The following is a 22,280-nucleotide window of genomic DNA, read 5'->3' as shown; positions in this document are numbered from 1 at the left end:
AAAGTGTGTATAGTTAGTGTGTATCTAATGCTGCAAAAAAAGTTGTTAAGAGAAAGTGTGTATAGTTAGTGTGTATCTAATGCTGCAATGAAAAACACAATGCAACTCTCTGGCAAACCTTCAGACCTTCAAAGTGAACAATATGATATTTTAATTCCCACACAAGGTTAATTGTATCCAGGCTAAATGACTGCTACACAAACATGATTGAAACAATGTTGACTTTATTGTCAGCGTCTGTAAACGGAACATCCTTCTAAGCATAAAACTCTGCGTGCTACCACCATTTATTAGTCCATTTGCTCTATTGTTTTCACAGTTATGTTCTCTGGCAATAAGTTATCTGTATATTTTCAGAGGAAAACAACTAAATAAATACCTGTACACCAAAACCCAGTTTCTTTTTAGAAATATATATGAACAAAGAAGTGAACCTACTTTGATGGCTTGAAAAACAAATATTTACATGTTAAAAGCCAACCTAGGCAACCATCTGAAAGATGATGTCTTTTCTAGACAACATGTATAAATGTTACATCCTTGTCCTTCTTCAGCATACTTTGCTTGCTAATCCAGTGGCATTGTGCTCCTTTTATACTTGGATCTATGGCATTGTAGTCCTTCTATACTTGGATCTATGGCATTGTAGTCCTTCTATACTTGGATCTATGGCATTGTGCTCCTTTTATACTTCAATGTTTCCAGGGTGGTCCAACTGAAGCCATCAGCATTTCTACAAGTCAAATATGATGTTTCATGCAGAGCCAAATGTCATAGGGAAGGTGTTAGCGTCTTTTAGATGAAGGCAACTTGCTATCATTGTCCTTGTTGTTGCTGAATGAAAAGCACTAAAGTAATAAGAGCTTGATGTGGGAAAGGTCTACCCTTCTAGAAAGCCAGGAGGACCTACCATTAGACCAGGCTGTGTACTCATAAAGTAATAAGAGCTTGATGTGGGAAAGGTCTACCCTTCTAGAAAGCCAGGAGGACCTACCATTAGACCAGGCTGTGTACTCATAAAGTAATAAGAGCTTGATGTGGGAAAGGTCTACCCTTGTAGAAAGCCAGGAGGACCTACCATTAGACCAGGTTGTGTACTCATAAAGTAATAAGAGCTTGATGTGGGAAAGGTCTACCCTTGTAGAAAGCCAGGAGGACCTACCATTAGACCGGGTTGTGTACTCATGAAGAGGTGAGGTGTGCTTGTAACACAAGCTTTCACTGCTTAGCAGGGTCCCAGCTGGGCAGCCTCTCCAGGATGGCCTTATGATCAACACCCACACTGGCCACCAGCCCCCCTGTGGTGAGCGCCGTCTCCCTGTAGTCAATGTCTTCTCCCTTCAGAGATGTCATGTGTCCCCCTACAAGGGTCGGGGTTACATGTACACATTAGAATGACATGTGCTTTACAAGCACTATGTTCACAGTGTGTGGCAGACAAATACAGCAAATGAGTGCATGAGACATGAATACATGAAAAAAGTCACCGTGACGTTGAATTAGTGGGAGCCCCTGCTCTTTTTTCCCTTTGCAAAAAAACTCTCTTTTGTTTTTGACTCATTTTTGCTAGTAGTCAGCTTTTTTTGTCTTTAGTGTGTGATGTGTTGTTGGTGATACATCACATTCAAGGACAAGGGCTACAAATACTTGCCATTAGCTACAATACATTTCTATTTACATTGTAAAAGTCATGTATTCATATGTTGTGCAATATTTCATACGTAGCGTTAGCTTGTTTTGCTGCAATGTTCCATGTATAAATACTACATAACTACTCGTGTAATAGGACTATGTGCAATAATATACTCATGTGTAAATACTACATAACTACTTGTGTAATAGGACTATGTGCAATAATATACTCATGTGTAAATACTACATAACTACTTGTGTAATAGGACTATGTGCAATAATATACTCATGTGTAAATACTACATAACTACTTGTGTAATAGGACTATGTGCAATAATATACTCATGTGTAAATACTACATAACTACTCGTGTAATAGGACTATGTGCAATAATATACTCATGTGTAAATACTACATAACTACTCGTGTAATAGGACTATGTGCAATAATATACTCATGTGTAAATACTACATAACTACTCGTGTAATAGGACTATGTGCAATAATATACTCATGTGTAAATACTACATAACTACTTGTGTAATAGGACTATGTGCAATAATATACTCATGTGTAAATACTACATAACTACTCGTGTAATAGGACTATGTGCAATAATATACTCATGTGTAAATACTACATAACTACTCGTGTAATAGGACTATGTGCAATAATATACTCATGTGTAAATACTACATAACTACTCGTGTAATAGGACTATGTGCAATAATATACTCATGTGTAAATACTACATAACTACTCGTGTAATAGGACTATGTGCAATAATATACTCATGTGTAAATACTACATAACTACTTGTGTAATAGGACTATGTGCAATAATATACTCATGTGTAAATACTACATAACTACTCGTGTAATAGGACTATGTGCAATAATATACTCATGTGTAAATACATGTGTAAATACTACATAACTACTCGTGTAATAGGACTATGTGACCCTATGGTCCCTATGGTCGCTAGTAGTGGCTTTCAGTAGGCCTTCAATGTCTCTATGGTCCCTATGGTCGCTAGTAGTGGCTTTCAGTAGGCCTTTAATGTCTCTATGGTCCCTATGGTCGCTAGTAGTGGCTTTCAGTAGGCCTTTAATGTCCCTATGGTCCCTATGGTCGCTAGTAGTGGCTTTCAGTAGGCCTTTAATGTCTCTATGGTCCCTATGGTCGCTAGTAGTGGCTTTCAGTAGGCCTTTAATGTCTCTATGGTCCCTATGGTCGCTAGTAGTGGCTTTCAGTAGGCCTTTAATGTCTCTATGGTCCCTATGGTCGCTAGTAGTGGCTTTCAGTAGGCCTTTAATGTCTCTATGGTCCCTATGGTCGCTAGTAGTGGCTTTCAGTAGGCCTTTAATGTCTCTATGGTCCCTATGGTCGCTAGTAGTGGCTTTCAGTAGGCCTTTAATGTCCCTATGGTCCCTATGGTCGCTAGTAGTGGCTTTCAGTAGGCCTTTAATGTCTCTATGGTCCCTATGGTCGCTAGTAGTGGCTTTCAGTAGGCCTTTAATGTCTCTATGGTCCCTATGGTCGCTAGTAGTGGCTTTCAGTAGGCCTTTAATGTCTCTATGGTCCCTATGGTCGCTAGTAGTGGCTTTCAGTAGGCCTTTAATGTCCTTATGGTCCCTATGGTCGCTAGTAGTGGCTTTCAGTAGGCCTTCAATGTCCCTATGGTCCCTATGGTCGCTAGTAGTGGCTTTCAGTAGGCCTTCAATGTCCCTATGGTCGCTAGTAGTGGCTTTCAGTAGGCCTTTAATGTCTCTATGGTCCCTATGGTCGCTAGTAGTGGCTTTCAGTAGGCCTTTAATGTCTCTATGGTCCCTATGGTCGCTAGTAGTGGCTTTCAGTAGGCCTTTAATGTCTCTATGGTCCCTATGGTCGCTAGTAGTGGCTTTCAGTAGGCCTTTAATGTCTCTATGGTCCCTATGGTCGCTAGTAGTGGCTTTCAGTAGGCCTTTAATGTCTCTATGGTCCCTATGGTCGCTAGTAGTGGCTTTCAGTAGGCCTTTAATGTCTCTATGGTCCCTATGGTCGCTAGTAGTGGCTTTCAGTAGGCCTTTAATGTCCCTATGGTCCCTATGGTCGCTAGTAGTGGCTTTCAGTAGGCCTTTAATGTCTCTATGGTCCCTATGGTCGCTAGTAGTGGCTTTCAGTAGGCCTTTAATGTCTCTATGGTCCCTATGGTCGCTAGTAGTGGCTTTCAGTAGGCCTTTAATGTCCCTATGGTCCCTATGGTCGCTAGTAGTGGCTTTCAGTAGGCCTTCAATGTCCCTATGGTCCCTATGGTCGCTAGTAGTGGCTTTCAGTAGGCCTTTAATGTCTCTATGGTCCCTATGGTCGCTAGTAGTGGCTTTCAGTAGGCCTTTAATGTCTCTATGGTCCCTATGGTCGCTAGTAGTGGCTTTCAGTAGGCCTTTAATGTCTCTATGGTCCCTATGGTCGCTAGTAGTGGCTTTCAGTAGGCCTTTAATGTCTCTATGGTCCCTATGGTCGCTAGTAGTGGCTTTCAGTAGGCCTTTAATGTCCTTATGGTCCCTATGGTCGCTAGTAGTGGCTTTCAGTAGGCCTTTAATGTCTCTATGGTCCCTATGGTCGCTAGTAGTGGCTTTCAGTAGGCCTTTAATGTCTCTATGGTCCCTATGGTCGCTAGTAGTGGCTTTCAGTAGGCCTTTAATGTCTCTATGGTCCCTATGGTCGCTAGTAGTGGCTTTCAGTAGGCCTTTAATGTCCTTATGGTCCCTATGGTCGCTAGTAGTGGCTTTCAGTAGGCCTTCAATGTCCCTATGGTCCCTATGGTCGCTAGTAGTGGCTTTCAGTAGGCCTTCAATGTCCCTATGGTCGCTAGTAGTGGCTTTCAGTAGGCCTTCAATGTCCCTATGGTCCCTATGGTCGCTAGTAGTGGCTTTCAGTAGGCCTTCAATGTCCCTATGAAATACCAGCTCATATATTTCACAGTCAAAAGGCAAAAAAGTCTATGACTAATTAGAGGTGTTATGGTAGTTGAATTACCCATGGCAGTCAATGACTAATTAGAGGTGTTATGGTAGTTGAATTACCCATGGCAGTCAATGACTAACTAGAGGTGTTATGGTAGTTGAATTACCCATGGCAGTCAATGACTAATTAGAGGTGTTATGGTAGTTGAATTACCCATGGCAGTCAGAAGTGCTGCACCAGCACAGATGTCCCACTTCTTAATGAAAGTGATGTGGACGTAGACGTCGGCCTGGTCTACATCACCCGTGTCACCTGAAGGCATCTGCAAGAGTGACAGTACCTTGTACCCTGAAAGGAGAGGAAAGATGTTGGACATATTCTGTTGATATGACACCATTCAATAGATGATATGACACCATTCAATAGATGATATGACACCATTCAATAGATGATATGACACCATTCAATAGATGATATGACACCATTCAATAGATGATATGACACCATTCAATAGATGATATGACACCATTCAATAGTTTCATTTGAATATAGTAGTTACAGGATCATACATTGGTCATAATTCAAGTTCTCCCGTGTCCAAGGAAATATTTCCTGACTTTATAAACAATAAAAAATGGCACAAGATAATAAAAAATATGGATGTAATCATTGTATCAACTATTTATGGCTCTTGTACTTGGTATTGTTAGAGCCGTTGCCTGTATGTAGACACACCCATGCACTTTGTGTATGTAGACCCACCCATGCACTTTGTGTATGTAGACACACCCATGCACTTTGTGTATGTAGACACACCCATGCACTTTGTGTATGTAGACACACCCATGCACTTTGTGTATGTAGACACACCCATGCACTTTGTGTATGTAGACACACCCATGCACTTTGTGTATGTAGACACACCCATGCACTTTGTGTATGTAGACACACCCATGCACTTTGTGTATGTAGACACACCCATGCACTTTGTGTATGTAGACACACCCATGCACTTTGTGTATGTAGACCCGCCCATGCACTTTGTGTATGTAGACACACCCATGCACTTTGTGTATGTAGACACACCCATGCACTTTGTGTATGTAGACACACCCATGCACTTTGTGTATGTAGACACACCCATGCACTTTGTGTATGTAGACACACCCATGCACTTTGTGTATGTAGACACACCCATGCACTTTGTGTATGTAGACACACCCATGCACTTTGTGTATGTAGACACACCAATGCACTTTGTGTATGTAGACACACCCAAGCACTTTGTGTATGTAGACACACCCATGCACTTTGTGTATGTAGACACACCCATGCACTTTGTGTATGTAGACACACCCATGCACTTTGTGTATGTAGACACACCCATGCACTTTGTGTATGTAGACACACCCATGCACTTTGTGTATGTAGACACACCCATGCACTTTGTGTATGTAGACACACCCATGCACTTTGTGTATGTAGACACACCCATGCACTTTGTGTATGTAGACCCACCCATGCACTTTGTGTATGTAGACACACCCATGCACTTTGTGTATGTAGACACACCCATGCACTTTGTGTATGTAGACACACCCATGCACTTTGTGTATGTAGACCCGCCCATGCACTTTGTGTATGTAGACACACCCATGCACTTTGTGTATGTAGACCCACCCATGCACTTTGTGTATGTAGACACACCCATGCACTTTGTGTATGTAGACACACCCATGCACTTTGTGTATGTAGACACACCCATGCACTTTGTGTATGTAGACACACCCATGCACTTTGTGTATGTAGACCCACCCATGCACTTTGTGTATGTAGACACACCCATGCACTTTGTGTATGTAGACCCACCCATGCACTTTGTGTATGTAGACACACCCATGCACTTTGTGTATGTAGACACACCCATGCACTTTGTGTATGTAGACACACCCATGCACTTTGTGTATGTAGACACACCCATGCACTTTGTGTATGTAGACCCGCCCATGCACTTTGTGTATGTAGACCCGCCCATGCACTTTGTGTATGTAGACACACCCATGCACTTTGTGTATGTAGACCCGCCCATGCACTTTGTGTATGTAGACCCGCCCATGCACTTTGTGTATGTAGACCCACCCATGCACTTTGTGTATGTAGACACACCCATGCACTTTGTGTATGTAGACACACCCATGCACTTTGTGTATGTAGACACACCCATGCACTTTGTGTATGTAGACACACCCATGCACTTTGTGTATGTAGACCCGCCCATGCACTTTGTGTATGTAGACCCGCCCATGCACTTTGTGTATGTAGACACACCCATGCACTTTGTGTATGTAGACCCACCCATGCACTTTGTGTATGTAGACACACCCATGCACTTTGTGTATGTAGACCCGCCCATGCACTTTGTGTATGTAGACCCGCCCATGCACTTTGTGTATGTAGACACACCCATGCACTTTGTGTATGTAGACACACCCATGCACTTTGTGTATGTAGACCCGCCCATGCACTTTGTGTATGTAGACCCGCCCATGCACTTTGTGTATGTAGACACACCCATGCACTTTGTGTATGTAGACCCGCCCATGCACTTTGTGTATGTAGACCCGCCCATGCACTTTGTGTATGTAGACCCACCCATGCACTTTGTGTATGTAGACCCACCCATGCACTTTGTGTATGTAGACCCGCCCATGCACTTTGTGTATGTAGACACACCCATGCACTTTGTGTATGTAGACCCACTCATGCACTTTGTTTACATTGAGGAGTGCTAGCTTGCTGTTAGCTATTGTATCCTTCTACGCTGTGTAGTGAAGCATGTTTAGCTATTCCTCGTCCTGCAGTGATAATGATACTTGTAAGAAACATACTTTATTTGTCGCCATGGAGGTGAGGATTAGTAATTTAGAAGTAGCTAAAGCTATGGATGTTAGCTGCTAGCTATATATTCCTGTTTAAAGTACCTCTTGTAGAGCAGCACTTCAGTGTTTATAGCTTCAACCTAATCACTTGTTTTGAAGGCAAAATGCATCCATTCTGCATCTTATGTCTCCACGCGGTGTCTGCTTGTAAGTACTCTGTACGTGTGCGTTGCCAAACATGTGCCTCTGCACGTATTACCAGCAATGTCACAATGGCGCGCTGTAATGTCCGTAAAAAATAAAAAATACCGGTATTTTTCAGAGGCAGTATAGTACCGTTTTTAATTCCTTAGTACCACAGTACTTTGTTAGTACTGGTAGACTGTGCTACCCTAGTTAGGAGTTATCAACTGGATACATACTGAGCAAAGAGGGACTGTATCATCAAAATATACAAAAATACACAAAAGTGCAATTAAATTAGCCCATTATGTTATTGATGTGATTTGATTGTGGCAGCAAGAAGATGCTAGTTTATTTACTACTACAAACTAACTCACCTGCTCCTACAATTGTTGTGCCATTTATTTACTACTACAAACTAACTCACCTGCTCCTACAATTGTTGTGCCATTTATTTACTACTACAAACTAACTCACCTGCTCCTACAATTGTTGTGCCATTTATTTACTACTACAAACTAACTCACCTGCTCCTACAATTGTTGTGCCATTTATTTACTACTACAAACTAACTCACCTGCTCCTCCTGCTTCTACAATTGTTGTGCCGTTTCCAAAAGCATTCTGAATGTAACTCTTGACCTTCCCCGAGTGGGAGCGGGACACGATGACTTTGGGAGGACTAACACTGTAGGCCGAGCGAGGACTCATATTGGATCCATGATGCACCAGCGCCCAGGCTGTCACACACATCAACATCACATCATGTAATACACCAATATAAACAACAACATCACATATTTAAACAGTAATATAAACATCAACATCACATATTTAAACAGTAATATAAACATCAACATCACATATTTAAACAGTAATATAAACATCAACATCACATATTTAAACAGTAATATAAACAACAACAACAACAGCTTCTTTTTTAGAGCTGGTCTCTGGCAACAGTGACTTAAAGGGTGTAAGAAGTTCTAGTATTTGGTGTTTGAGCATGGGCTGTGTGGATGACATTATTTCAACAGTGTGTGTGTGAGCATGGGCTGTGTGGATGACATTATTTCAACAGTGTGTGTGTGAGCATGGGCTGTGTGGATGACATTATTTCAACAGTGTGTGTGTGAGCATGGGCTGTGTGGATGACATTATTTCAACAGTGTGTGTGTGAGCATGGGCTGTGTGGATGACATTATTTCAACAGTGTGTGTGTGAGCATGGGCTGTGTGGATGACATTATTTCAACAGTGTGTGTGTGAGCATGGGCTGTGTGGATGACATTATTTCAACAGTGTGTGTGTGAGCATGGGCTGTGTGGATGACATTATTTCAACAGTGTGTGTGTGGGACTTACCTGTGAAGCCAGTGAAGGGCTGGTGTATGACCCCAATCACAGGTTTACCATCCACAGCCACACACACCATAGTGGTCACGTACTTCACCAGGTTCTCTGGGGGGTGATGTCAGCATTTAGAAAGAACATCTCACTTCACAATCCAACATCCACCTGTACATTCCTGCGTGGCGTCTAAAGGGTAAATCCACCTGTATATTCCTGCGTGGCGTCCAAAGGGTCAATCCACACTGTCACACTCTCTGCAGGAACCTTCCTGCCTTCTTCTATCTTTTCCACAATGTCAGCTGGGATGTCCCGGCTCCAGACTGCAATCTGGTCCACCATGTTGTCATGCTCCTCACTGTTCACCTGGTGGACAACAGGAGTACTACAGTTGATAGAAACATCACCTAAGTAAAACAACAATGTTCCAGCTCCTATGAAATGAAGTATACTTTCAAATAAATGTTGAATGAGTCCTCCTATTTTACATGACTTCTAGTCTTTATTATTCCTTTAAATAGGACTGGGCGATAAAACAATATCAATATATATCGCGATAGACACTTAATTGATACCAATTTAAAAAGTGCATTTGATAAAACGCTCAATAAAGTTGTTTTCTTTCTTCCTGGAAAGAAAGCGGAAGTTGCTCTCTGGTTACCTAGCAACGCAGGAAGTGATCACTGATTAGTGGAAGTGACACGCTAACAGCCAATCAGGTAACAGTATCAACTATCATGTTTGGTTGATTCTTTGTTTGGAGTGAGAAGAGAAAGTCAAAATGAAGAAATTGTGGATAAAAGAGGAAAAGTCATCTGAACAGGATGACACTTTTTTTTTTTTTCTAAAAGGACCGTAGTCAGACCAAGGTGGTCTGTAAATGATGCTAGTCCCCAACAAGACCACTAATACCACACCACCTTATCTCACCCTTTAGAGCACAGCTGGAACTTCCTGCCACTAAACCTGCAGAAAATACTTCTTGTCAGTTTTACATTTTCACACTATTTTATTACACTTTATGAAGCATTTCTTACATATTCTTTATTTTAAGAGATTATTGTTAAGTGTTGAATGTTGTTGACATTGAGTGTTTTCCATGCTTGTGTTGACATTTCCTTTCCTTTCTGACTTGATAGCTGAGAGATTATAATCACAGGAAGGTAACTTTTGAAATAAAAATGTTGACATTTAATACATTTGTTCCTGATCTTTCTTTTCGATAAGTCATAAAAAATATCAATAATCATCAATCGTGCAAAGGATAGTTTATTCCAACAATTACATTTACAAGGTGAAATTAATACATGACATAGTTTCATCACATACAACTCCAGATATTTCAAGCCTTCTTTTGATATAATTTGTAAAATTATAAAATTACAGGTAATTAAAACCATCATATTGCAATTTTTTGGGGGATGAACAATTTTTTAAAAATATAATCAATATTTCTTTTGTTCTAAATTAAGCATTTTCAAGCATAAAAATGGCTACATAAACTAAAAATAGACGTATTGGCCACTAGATGGCAATACATTAAAATACAGTAGCGTAGTAGGCCTACATATTCATTAAAAACAAGGCAAAGGTTGTATTTAACTAGTATATTTAATATTTCTGGCCACTGTAACATTATAGTTTGAACAGTAACACTGTGTTTGAATATTTAATTAAGTGATTCATTAGCCTACCACTAGATGGAGCCTGCGTACCACAGTTTGAGAATCTGGCTATATTGGATTACAAAAGAGGGCAAAGAGTGTTATTTCATGTCTGAAGGGCTCTCAAGGTGTTGAACAACTTATTCCAAATAAATGAAAATATAAGCCTTATAATGAAACAATTAACAGCCATAAAGGATTGCAATGTTTAGTAAGTTTATTTTTGACCGTGACTGGGATGTTTGACTTGAAGATAAATATTTAAACAGGTTGTGCAGTTTAGGAGAAGGCGTGGAGGGTTGAAGTCACAACCTGGGAACGCCTACACAAACACACACAAAAGGGGTTCCAAAAGTGAGCAAAGCATATCCAATAGTTGTCATTTAGACGTGTGTTGAAGGTAGATTACAATCATCATAGGACCCTTGAAGTTCAGAGTGACATCCATGAAGATTCTCCTGCATTATCATTTGAACTGGTGTGATTGACAGCTCTTGTTTACAATGTTTGGCAGGTTGCTGTGGTTCACTCTTACAAGACTGCAAGTCAAAGTAGATCAATAAAACATATTGCACATGATCTCATCTTTCATTTGACTAACAGTCTAGAAGAAATAACATTTTTCAAAATGAATGTGTGTGATTAATGACAACAAAGCATAGCATTATTGGTCTACAGCGGGGGTGTCCCTTTGACCTGAGGGCTAAACAAATGACAATATATCTAGTATTTATATAACTAATAATTCATATAATTGGACATTTAGAGCATGTTTGACTTCTACATTGTTTACTTCCGAGACGACCTGCTTAAAGTTTTGTAATCAATCAGACTGTGGTCCACGCGGGCAGGGCGTGTGCAGGTGAAGCAACTGACAGGTGAGGACATACCTCGCTACTTGCTACTTTTAATATTTTGTGCGAGTACATTGTGAATATTGCACTAAAGAAAACCCTGAATCCAATAGAAATGGCAATATCTGCCAACAAAAGGATTGTGTGCACTTACCGTGACTTCAGGGAAGGTGTTTCTAATAAGGTTGTACATCTTTCTATGTGACAGCAGGTCACCCATGGTCAGAAGCTCATTCTCCCCCTCCTTTGTCTTGCCCTTTGACCTCTCCTTTAGACTGTTTTCCTCACGCACCTTTTTCACCTAGTAAGAAAAAGCAGTATACACTAGAGTACAGAAAAAGCAGTATACACTAGAGTACAGAAAAACAAGTATACACTAGAGTACAGAAAAAGCAGTATACACTAGGGTACAGAAAAAGCAGTATACACTAGAGTACAGAAAAAGCAGTATACACTAGAGTACAGAAAAAGCAGTATACACTAGAGTACAGAAAAAGCAGTATACACTAGAGTACAGAAAAAGCAGTATACACTAGAGTACAGAAAAAGCAGTATACACTAGAGTACAGAAAAAGCAGTATACACTAGGGTACAGAAAAAGCAGTATACACTAGAGTACAGAAAAAGCAGTATACACTAGGGTACAGAAAAAGCAGTATACACTAGGGTACAGAAAAAGCAGTATACACTAGAGTACAGAAAAAGCAGTATACACTAGAGTACAGAAAAAGCAGTATACACTAGAGTACAGAAAAAGCAGTATACACTAGAGTACAGAAAAAGCAGTATACACTAGGGTACGAGCGATTGGAAGTAGTAGTGATTGTAGTTTGCGCGCACACACACAATATGGTTGTTAATAGTTTTTTTTTAATTTGATTTCTGATCGTTTGTGAGGGCACCAAAGGGTCTTTGGTGTCTGTGTGAGTGTTGGCAGATCAGCACATACAGGACAGTTCAGGTTGTTGTTTTGGCTGCTTAATAAAGAGGCATTGATTCATTACATCCTTGTTATGTAGTAATGTATAGCACTTGATATTGTGTACAAACCTTAGCTAAAATATGGACTTTTGTCCAGGCCTGAACCCATTATACATATTTACCAGACTACAAAGCGCACCGGTATATAAGCCACACCCACTATAATTTAGAAGAAAAAATATTTTCCATATAATAGCCGCACCAGACTATAAAGTGCAGATTTATATGTTGTGAAATGAGTTATTTACACACAAATATTCTGTATATGTTTATTTACATACTTTAATTGTTTCCAAACGGTGTCTGTAACAGGGCAGTAAAACAGCTGATCAAACAAAACAGAAGTCATGGTCATGGACCCACTAGCTGCACAAGCTAGCTCTCCAATCAGCTAAACAAACTCAATAACTCCACGGTGACGTTTTGGTGAATTTAAAAAACTGAAACAATATAAAAAGAATGCCATTGTAAGTTAATAATACCAACACAGACACTCGTAAGTGTGTTAGCATATTAGCTAATGCTAACGACACTAGCTTCATTGCATTACAATAACAGGTACAAATATACATGAAAACACTCCTATAGACATCACACATGGGACACTTTAGTAAGTAAGAATTGTTATAGTTATATTGAAAAACTTACAAACGTTGCTTAGAGTGATGACTGAAGAATTCATACAAGTAGAAACGCTATGGACGACTTATTAGCTATTAGACTTATTAGATTGTACTACCAGTTCAAAGCTCTAAATAGAAGAGCACTGCAGTATCTGCAGTGAGCGAACTCGTCCAAAAGATGGCGTCATAGCACAAACAATAACACACATTTTCAGCAAATTTGCTGGTGTTTTTTTTAACTATTTGTATTATGACCGTCAGCAAAGAATAAATCAAAATATTACCTGCACCGTTTTATAAGCCAAGGGATTCAAAGCGTAGGAAAGAAGTAGCGTCTTATAGTCTGGATGTTTATATGGAGACATTTCCTTCACCATACAAACTTTTTTATTTACGAACCCTGTTCAAAATTTTAGGAGCCCCTGTGTGTGTTTGTATGTGTGTATATATATATATATATATATATATAGTAATTTTCTTAACCTCTTTGCCTCCAAGAACTGCAGCCTCCACTGATGCAGCCAGAAGTTCTCTCAGATCCACGTCCTTTTTTCTGCAGATATAAAAGGAAAAGAAAGAACAATTCAATTCTTTGCCTGTGCATCATAAGATAATGAAATCAGTTTTGAGAAAAAACGTCACAAAACTAACTGGGAAGCAGTTTGTGTGCTTGCAGTATTGACAGAGTTGCCACACAAGTACAGTTCAGACAAGGCTTGTACGCTATACCGGTACTAACAAAGTACTAAGAAGTACTATACTGCCTTTGAAACATGATGGTACTTGTTCTTTCATCCTCAGGCTGCTTTTTCCACATTTTGTTATCTCACAGCCTTATTCCAAAATGGAATAAATTTATGTATGTCCTCAAACTTCTACACACATTACCCAACAACGATAATGTTTTTTTGCAATTTTGCAAATTTACTAAAAAACTAAAAAAAGAGAACCAGCAATCAGGCCTGAACGTCAGAGTGACCAGACGTTTGCCATTTCTTAGCCAAAAGTTTGCCAACATGCACCTGAAAGACACTCAGACCATGACAAAGTCAATTCTCTGGTCTGATGAGACAAAGATTGAAGTGTGGTGTTTGGAGGAAAGCAGGCACCGCTCATCACCAGGACAATACCTTCCCTACAGTGAAGCATGCTGGTGGCAGCATCATGCTGTGGGGATGCTTTCCAGCGGCAGGAAATGGGAGACTAGTCAGTATAGAGGGAAAGATGAATGCAGCAATGTACAGAGACATCCTGGATGAAAAGAAACACTTGCCATCCAATCTGAAGGAGCTTGAGAGGTGCTGCAAAGAGGAATGGTTGAAAGTGGCCAAAGATAGGTGTGCCAAGGTTGTGGCATCTTATTCAAAAAGACTTGAGGCTGTAATTGCATCGACTAAGTACTGCTTGGATTTGCATGACGTCATGTCCGGCTAGATGAATATGCGTGGTGGTGGAGCAGCGTCTAGTCTCAATGGGTACTGGGCGCCTTTTAGCCTTGCTCGAAGAAAAATGCCCCATTCTTGCGTTGTTTTGGGCTGTACGAAGCGATCACATTGCAAAAAGGATAAACATTTCTTCACAGTTTTTCCAGAGGTTATGAAGAAGGGCGGAAAAGTGAAATATTTTACGAAAGACGACGACAAAAGTGGCACGCACTCCAGTACGGAGTGGAGGCACGATGGTCACTTCATTAAAGGTTAGTTTGATATACTTTACTCCTTTAGTATTTCCCATTGGAGTAGTATCTTGATATTATTTGTATTTTATCTTTTAACAAACAGAAACCACAAAGTTTGTTTTGTACACAAAAGTGTCAGAGTGCATATGTAAAAGATCAAATATGGTGATGATTCCATAATTGTTGGTTAGTTAAGTGAATAGGCAGTCACGGGTGTCCAGATGTTGGCGGCTAGTTTGTTTACATGGACGCAAAACGCTAAGTGCAATCATGAAATGCAACCTTACCCGAGCAAAAACCATGCATATTTATGCGGGAGAGTCTTGATACCAATGTCTTTGACCCAGACACACAATAAGAATTTGTAGAACTCCATGTTTTACAAGTTTCCATCTGTTTTGTTGTGTAGAACAATGTCTGGAGCACAATGGTTTGATATGTCTGGGAATGCAACTGACGTAATCCTTGATATCACTCCGCAAACCTTTTTTGGATAAAGTACAGGGATCTATTCTATTGCATGGATTGATTTTTATGCTCGGATCTGCTTTTTGCCGGAAGATCTAGGCCCCTTGCGTACTCAGATGGTTTGCACGCTTGGCTTGGTCGACCACCACTGCTTTTTACTTCCGGGAAGAAGAGATGTGACAAAATACCAGCAAAAGCTGTGAATACTAAGGTAGATGTGACTTTTTATTCTTAATAAACTTACAAAAATAATGTAAAAACCTCTTCACATTGGTAATATAGGGTATTTGTGTAGAATTTTGAGGACAACATTAAATGTATTCCATTTTGAAAGAAGGCTGTAACATAAAAAAGCACTGAGTACTTTCAGGATGTAAAGTGTTGTTTAAGTGCAATAAGAGAAGCCCTAATGCCTTTTAACTTGGATTGTTCAACTGTTCTTGGAGCGCAGAAGGAAACGTACGGAGCCCCTAAAGGGACATGGATGTTTCGCAAGAACTACTAGTACTTTTTGCGAGATCTTGCAAAAGGTTTTTTTCTTCTGTCAGTGAAGCGGAAGTGAAACAGACACAGCGATGGAGGAGCGGGAGCCTAGCCATCATCTGTGCTCTGTTGTGGGACCATAATATGTCAGTTGCAACCATGGAGGACCATTTGGAGCGCTTCTTAGTGTCTACAGAGGTCCCAAAAGAGGACATTACACGAATGAAGAGAGACAAGGTGAGCATACATTTCCGGTTCACCATCGCTGTGTCTGTTTTACTTCCGCTTCACTGACATAAGAAAAAAACCTTTTGCGAGATCTCACAAAATATTTGTTTCCCTCCATGTCCCTTTAGGGGCTCCGTAGAAACCTATATTTAATAGATCATAAGATGTTCTGTTCATTTAAAGCCAATAATGACATTTTTGTGGTCCCCTTGATTTTGAAAAGTATTGCCAATCTTATGAGTAGCAATGAGGGTTAGCCTAAGCCAGGGGTCGGCAACCCGCGGCTCTTTGATCACTCTGATGCGGCTCAGCTGCATACTTGCCTAACCCCCCCGGTTTTCCGGGAGGTTTCCGGATTTCTGTGCCTCTCCCGGAAATCTCCTGGGGCAAACATTCTCTGATTTTCACCCGGACAACAATATTAAGGGTGTGCCATGATGGCACTGCCTTTAACATCCTCTACAACATGTCGTTGCGTCCGCTTTTACACCATGCTATCTTATCTGTGTGCCGGCCCGGTCACATGTCGTATGCGACCTCTGCTTACACACGTAAGCGACTGCAAGGCATACTTGGTCAACAGCCATACAGGTTACACTGAGGGTTGTGATATAAACAACTTTAACTAATATGCGCCACACTGTGAACCCACACCAAACAAGAATGACAAACACATTTCAGGAGAACATCCGCACCGTAACACAACAGAACAAATACCCAGAATCCCATGCATCCCTAACTCTTCAGGGCTACATTATACACCCCTGCTACCACCAAACCCCGCCCACCTCAATTGACGCACGGAGGGGGGATTTGGTGGTAGCGGGGTGTATAATGTAGCCCGGAAAAGTTAGGGATGCATGGGATTCTGGGTATTTGTTCTGTTGTGTTTATGTTGTGTTACGGTGCAGATGTTCTCCAGAAATGTGTTTCTTATTCTTGTTTGGTGTGGGTTCACAGTGTGGTGCATAGTAGTAACAGTGTTAAAGTTGTTTAAACGGGCACCCTCAGTGTGACCTGTATGGCTGTTGACCAAGTATGCCTTGCAGTCACTTATGTGTGTCTGCAAAAGCCGCATACACCATGTGACTGGGCTGGCAAGCTGTTTGTACAGGTTGTAGAGGGCGCTAAAGGCAGTGCCATCATAGCACACCCTTATTATTGTTGTCTGGGTGAAAATCAGCAGACATTGAGAGAATAGTTGCTCTGAAATCCGGGAGTCTCCCGGAAAAATTGGGAGGGTTGGCAAGTATGATGCTGTCAAGGGGTATTCATATAAAACTCGCGAGCCGCACTAACATTACATTTTCATATTAAGGTGCGAGCCGCGTGTCTGAGACCAATGGTTTATACACAGCACAAAGCAAAAAAAACTTTGTATGCTGTGTTATTTCATTTTAAATTTCAAAAGACTTTTGTGGCTCCCATTGTTTTCTTTATTTTGTGAAACGTGTCAAAATGGCTCTTTGAGTGGTAAAGGTTGCCGACCCCCGGCCTAAGCCAATGAGATCCATCAAACATGTGAGAGTATTACCTGAACGCAACACTGTTGACGTGTAAGAATCTCACCTGAACGCAACACTATTGACGTGTAAGAATCTCACCTGAACGCAACACTATTGACGTGTAAGAATCTCACCTGAACGCAACACTATTGACGTGTAAGAATCTCACCTGAACGCAACACTATTGATGTGTAAGAATCTCACCTGAACGCAACACTATTGACGTGTAAGAATCTCACCTGAACGCAACACTATTGACGTGTAAGAATGCAACACTATTGATGTGTAAGAATCTCACCTGAACGCAACACTATTGACGTGTAAGAATGCAACACTATTGACGTGTAAGAATCTCACCTGAACGCAACACTATTGACGTGTAAGAATCTCACCTGAACGCAACACTATTGACGTGTAAGAATCTCACCTGAACACAACACTATTGACGTGTAAGAATCTCACCTGAACACAACACTATTGACGTGTAAGAATGCAACACTATTGAAGTGTAAGAATCTCACCTGAACGCAACACTATTGACGTGTAAAAATCTCACCTGAACGCAACACTATTGACGTGTACGAATGCAACACTATTGAAGTGTAAGAATCTCACCTGAACGCAACACTATTGACGTGTAAGAATGCAACACTATTGACGTGTAAGAATCTCACCTGAACGCAACACTATTGACGTGTAAGAACGCAACACTATTGACGTGTAAGAATCTCACCTGAACGCAACACTATTGACGTGTAAGAATGCAACACTATTGACGTGTAAGAATCTCACCTGAACGCAACACTATTGACGTGTAAGAATCTCACCTGAACGCAACACTATTGACGTGTAAGAATGCAACACTATTGAAGTGTAAGAATCTCACCTGAACGCAACACTATTGACGTGTAAGAAAGCAACATTTAAGAGTATTAGCTGATTTGAGGTGTAAGAATCTCACCTGAACGCAACACTATTGACGTGTAAGAATCTCACCTGAACGCAACACTATTGATGTGTAAGAATCTCACCTGAACGCAACACTGTTGACGTGTAAGAATCTCACCTGAACGCAACACTATTGAGGTGTAAGAATCTCACCTGAACGCAACACTATTGACGTGTAAGAATCTCACCTGAACGCAACACTGTTGACGTGTAAGAATCTCACCTGAACGCAACACTGTTGACGTGTAAGAATCTCACCTGAACGCAACACTATTGACGTGTAAGAATCTCACCTGAACGCAACACTATTGACGTGCAAGAATCTCACCTGAACGCAACACTGTTGACGTGTAAGAATCTCAACTGAACGCAACACTGTTGACGTGTAAGAATCTCACCTGAACGCAACACTATTGACGTGTAAGAATCTCACCTGAACGCAACACTGTTGACGTGTAAGAATCTCAACTGAACGCAACACTGTTGACGTGTAAGAATCTCACCTGAACGCAACACTATTGACGTGTAAGAATGCAACACTATTGACGTGTAAGAATCCCACCTGAACGCAACACTGTTGACGTGTAAGAATCTCACCTGAACGCAACACTGTTGACGTGTAAGAATCTCAACTGAACGCAACACTGTTGACGTGTAAGAATCTCACCTGAACGCAACACTGTTGACGTGTAAGAATCTCAACTGAACGCAACACTGTTGACGTGTAAGAATCTCACCTGAACGCAACACTGTTGACGTGTAAGAATCTCAACTGAACGCAACACTGTTGACGTGTAAGAATCTCACCTGAACGCAACACTATTGACGTGTAAGAATGCAACACTATTGACGTGTAAGAATCTCACCTGAACGCAACACTATTGACGTGTAAGAACGCAACACTATTGACGTGTAAGAATCTCACCTGAACGCAACACTATTGACGTGTAAGAATGCAACACTATTGACGTGTAAGAATCTCACCTGAACGCAACACTATTGACGTGTAAGAATCTCACCTGAACGCAACACTATTGACGTGTAAGAATGCAACACTATTGACGTGTAAGAATCTCACCTGAACGCAACACTATTGACGTGTAAGAATGCAACACTATTGAAGTGTAAGAATCTCACCTGAACGCAACACTATTGACGTGTAAGAATGCAACACTATTGACGTGTAAAAATCTCACCTGAACGCAACACTATTGACGTGTACGAATGCAACACTATTGAAGTGTAAGAATCTCACCTGAACGCAACACTATTGACGTGTAAGAATGCAACACTATTGACGTGTAAGAATCTCACCTGAACGCAACACTATTGACGTGTAAGAACGCAACACTATTGACGTGTAAGAATCTCACCTGAACGCAACACTATTGACGTGTAAGAATGCAACACTATTGACGTGTAAGAATCTCACCTGAACGCAACACTATTGACGTGTAAGAATCTCACCTGAACGCAACACTATTGACGTGTAAGAATCTCACCTGAACGCAACACTATTGACGTGTAAGAATGCAACACTATTGAAGTGTAAGAATCTCACCTGAACGCAACACTATTGACGTGTAAGAATCTCACCTGAACGCAACACTATTGACGTGTAAGAATGCAACACTATTGAAGTGTAAGAATCTCACCTGAACGCAACACTATTGACGTGTAAGAATCTCACCTGAACGCAACACTATTGACGTGTACGACTGCAACACTATTGAAGTGTAAGAATCTCACCTGAACGCAACACTATTGACGTGTAAGAATGCAACACTATTGACGTGTAAGAATCTCACCTGAACGCAACACTATTGACGTGTAAGAACGCAACACTATTGACGTGTAAGAATCTCACCTGAACGCAACACTATTGACGTGTAAGAATGCAACACTATTGACGTGTAAGAATCTCACCTGAACGCAACACTATTGACGTGTAAGAATCTCACCTGAACGCAACACTATTGACGTGTAAGAATCTCACCTGAACGCAACACTATTGACGTGTAAGAATCTCACCTGAACGCAACACTATTGACGTGTAAGAACGCAACACTATTGACGTGTAAGAATCTCACCTGAACGCAACACTATTGACGTGTAAGAATGCAACACTATTGACGTGTAAGAATCTCACCTGAACGCAACACTATTGACGTGTAAGAATCTCACCTGAACGCAACACTATTGACGTGTAAGAATGCAACACTATTGACGTGTAAGAATCTCACCTGAACGCAACACTATTGACGTGTAAGAATCTCACCTGAACGCAACACTATTGACGTGTAAGAATCTCACCTGAACGCAACACTATTGACGTGTAAGAATCTCACCTGAACGCAACACTATTGACGTGTAAGAATCTCACCTGAACGCAACACTATTGACGTGTAAGAATCTCACCTGAACGCAACACTATTGACGTGTAAGAATCTCACCTGAACGCAACACTATTGACGTGTAAGAATCTCACCTGAACGCAACACTATTGACGTGTAAGAATCTCACCTGAACGCAACACTATTGACGTGTAAGAATCTCACCTGAACGCAACACTATTGACGTGTAAGAATCTCACCTGAACGCAACACTATTGACGTGTAAGAATCTCACCTGAACGCAACACTATTGACGTGTAAGAATGCAACACTATTGACGTGTAAGAATCTCACCTGAACGCAACACTATTGACGTGTAAGAATCTCACCTGAACGCAACACTATTGACGTGTAAGAATCTCACCTGAACGCAACACTATTGACGTGTAAGAATCTCACCTGAACGCAACACTATTGACGTGTAAGAATGCAACACTATTGACGTGTAAGAAAACAACACTTAAGAGTATTAGCTGATTTGAGGTGTAATAATCTCACCTGAAAGCCGCCAGTCTGCTGGAGAGGACGCCGGCGTACAGGTGGTACAAGACGATGGCCACCCCGAAGAGGCAGAAGACGGCCACACCAAAGGGAGACATTCGGATGCCCATGGGAGACATGGTCGTAGAAAGATCTTTTACTGGCTGGATGGCAGCAATAAAAGGCGCCAAGGGAATTGTAATGTGTGTAGCTAATCACAACAGGAATGGCGCTGGCTGGCTGGCTGGCAGCTGCGTACGTGGCTACTTCGCCCACGTGGATTATACTTTGTAAGAGTCAAGATGTGGATTCAAGTGTGTAGTAAGGAAGCAATATGTGTATTTAAGTGTGTATTAAAGAGACAAGATGTGTATTAAAGTGTGTAGTAAAGAGTCAAGATGTCAGCTGTAGTCGATGAATACATTGAAATGTTGTCTTCTTTAGCGGAAGGCGAGTTTACGGAATGAGCGCGACTGCCAAACGCGACATTACATTTCCTTGTTGCCTAACGAGACATTATATTTCCTTGCACAATTTTGTGGCTGCCAAACGAGACATTTTTTCCAGCGACGTCGAAGGCAGACGAGAAGAAGAGAAAAATGATGTCTTGTGTCCACATCTCTCCTTCTCTTCCGGGTGGGTGCCGGCGACGTCATCACTGCGCGACAATGATCACAATATATAAAATATATTTTTTTAAACCTTCATTTATAGCATTCAACATTAACGTACCAGCAAATAAATACTAATAATGAAAACAAGTAGAAAAACAGCGCCAGCGGGTTGTGAAGTCAGTAAAGCAAGTAAAGTATAAATATGTAAGAAAGTGTAAAGTCAATAAAGCAAGTAAAGTGTAAGAAAGTGTAAAGTCAATAAAGCAAGTAAAGTATAAATATGTAGGAAAGTGTAAAGTCATATAGGCTCACACAAGTTCCGTAAATAATTGACATTTGGAGCACAGATTCATAGTTTCCACAGCTTGGTGCTTG

The 22,280-nt window shown here is 41.0% G+C and overlaps 1 protein-coding gene across 2 annotated transcripts; it reads right to left on the bottom strand.

The window, feature by feature from the left end:
- Positions 1-204: 204 nt before the first annotated feature.
- bpnt2 (3'(2'), 5'-bisphosphate nucleotidase 2) lies at positions 205-21,946 on the bottom strand. 2 transcript variants are annotated; one of them, XR_009828692.1, is made up of 9 exons: positions 21,310-21,946; positions 13,592-13,661; positions 11,659-11,805; positions 9,193-9,352; positions 9,002-9,097; positions 8,217-8,378; positions 4,791-4,925; positions 1,131-1,361; positions 205-878 (listed from the first exon to the last, which is right to left on the bottom strand). XR_009828692.1 is itself a non-coding variant. In XM_062070371.1 (8 exons), the coding sequence occupies exons 1-8, from the start codon at positions 21,429-21,431 to the stop codon at positions 1,219-1,221; spliced, it is 1,035 nt and encodes a 344-aa protein (XP_061926355.1). In that variant the 5' UTR covers positions 21,432-21,946; the 3' UTR covers positions 205-1,218. The 2 variants fall into 2 exon arrangements, 1 of the variants encoding a protein (XP_061926355.1); XM_062070371.1 differs by having other exon boundaries at positions 205-1,361.
- Between the last annotated feature and the right edge of the window lie 334 nt (positions 21,947-22,280).

Source organism: Entelurus aequoreus, linkage group LG14, assembly GCF_033978785.1.
Source record: "Entelurus aequoreus isolate RoL-2023_Sb linkage group LG14, RoL_Eaeq_v1.1, whole genome shotgun sequence".
NCBI classification, from domain to species: Eukaryota; Metazoa; Chordata; class Actinopteri; order Syngnathiformes; family Syngnathidae; genus Entelurus; species Entelurus aequoreus.
This window is presented reverse-complemented; position numbering and strand designations above follow the sequence as displayed.